The sequence below is a fragment of the Saprolegnia diclina genome, assembly GCF_000281045.1.
Source record: "Saprolegnia diclina VS20 unplaced genomic scaffold supercont1.2, whole genome shotgun sequence".
In the NCBI taxonomy this organism is placed as follows: domain Eukaryota; phylum Oomycota; class Saprolegniomycetes; order Saprolegniales; family Saprolegniaceae; genus Saprolegnia; species Saprolegnia diclina.
In genome coordinates this window covers 877,927-879,209 of record NW_008246069.1, presented here as the reverse complement: position 1 = coordinate 879,209, position 1,283 = coordinate 877,927, and the positions used below count along the sequence as shown (strand labels likewise).

Genomic DNA, 1,283 nt, shown 5'->3' with positions numbered 1-1,283 from the left:
TGTACGCCGGGTAGTCGAAGATGCTCGCGGCCGTCGCCGACGCGAGGAACGACAGGATTGCGAGCTTGGAAGCCACCATGGCGGTCGAGAGCAAATACAAAAGTGAGGCTCAGAAGCAAACCAGCTCGTAGCTCGCGTGTCTACTCGGCAGCAGGCCTGCCGGATGCAAGTTACATGTATGGTAAGAACGTAAACTCCGCCTCGACACCATTCATCAGATGATAGCGTGTGGTTAAGCATATGGGTTGCGAGTTAGCTAACAGCGGTACCATTTAAATTGTAAATGCTGTGATTGGATCCGTCACCATCGCAGAATGGAGGAAATGTGAGGTGCAACCAAGGCGACCTGGTGCCTTGTTCTGAGGGGTGTGCATGCTCCAATGATGTCGGAATCTTGTCCATGGTGATTTTGACGAGACGAACTTTCAAACGGGAGTATGGTACCCACAACACGCGTTGTGACCGCTGAGAATGCAGACACCCAGGATACGGAACGGCGCAAAGCAGATGTCAAGTGTTGTGCCAGATGTTGCTGCAATTGATGACTAACAGCGTTCAGCAAACGGATGAAGAACTGGAAGTGAGCCTGACGCTGAAACCGTCGAAACATCGAGGACTCTTCAGAGATGGATGCTGGCAGTCTCAGGCGCGACCAACTTCAGTTTCGTATACTTCCAACTGCAAGTCGAGCAAGAGTGCCTCACGTTGCTCACACTCATGGCTCATGATAACTCATTTCAACACTCATGGCTCATACAGCGGTTTCTTTGGTGCATCTTTCCGGGTCTCGTCGCGGCGCTTTCGGAAGCCGTAGTGCAGAAACGCGGGGGTAGAGATGGCCAAAGTAGGCATAACAGCAAGCATGGTATCGCATATTCGCTAAAAGCTTGTACAATTGACTACAATTGGGGCTGCGCCCTAGCAAGCGAAGTGAATTGAAGCCAAGGTTGTGAGATGTGGCTCAATAAAAACACTTGCGTATGTTCTGAAAGGTAGATCCGCCATACAGTACGTGAACACATGACGCCACGACTGCCACACCCAAAACCATGCCTGGCAGGAGCTCTGGCAGGTTTGCCTTGCAGAGCGTCGTGCAGCGCAATGCAGTATAGTGTACTTCACGTCGACACATGATCGACGCGTTTACGAGATCGCGTCGGTCCATCGGCACTTGGCGCACAGTGGCGAAGGCGTACCAGAAGTACTCGTAAAGAAGCGCTCTTTCCATCAACCTCACTACATAATGACACGTCCTATGGTATGTATAGGTGTCCGCTGGCCCA

General features: G+C 51.7%; 1 protein-coding gene across 1 annotated transcript in view; it reads right to left on the bottom strand.

Moving 5' to 3' along the window:
- The window catches only part of SDRG_00904 (hypothetical protein), a 3,854-nt gene extending 3,734 nt beyond the window's left edge, over positions 1–120 (bottom strand). The window contains exon 1 of the mRNA XM_008606408.1: positions 6–120. Within this exon, the coding sequence (XP_008604630.1) occupies positions 6–79 (74 nt within the window). The 5' untranslated portion in view covers positions 80–120. The remainder of the gene's footprint in view (positions 1–5) is intronic.
- Positions 121–1,283: the final 1,163 nt, after the last annotated feature.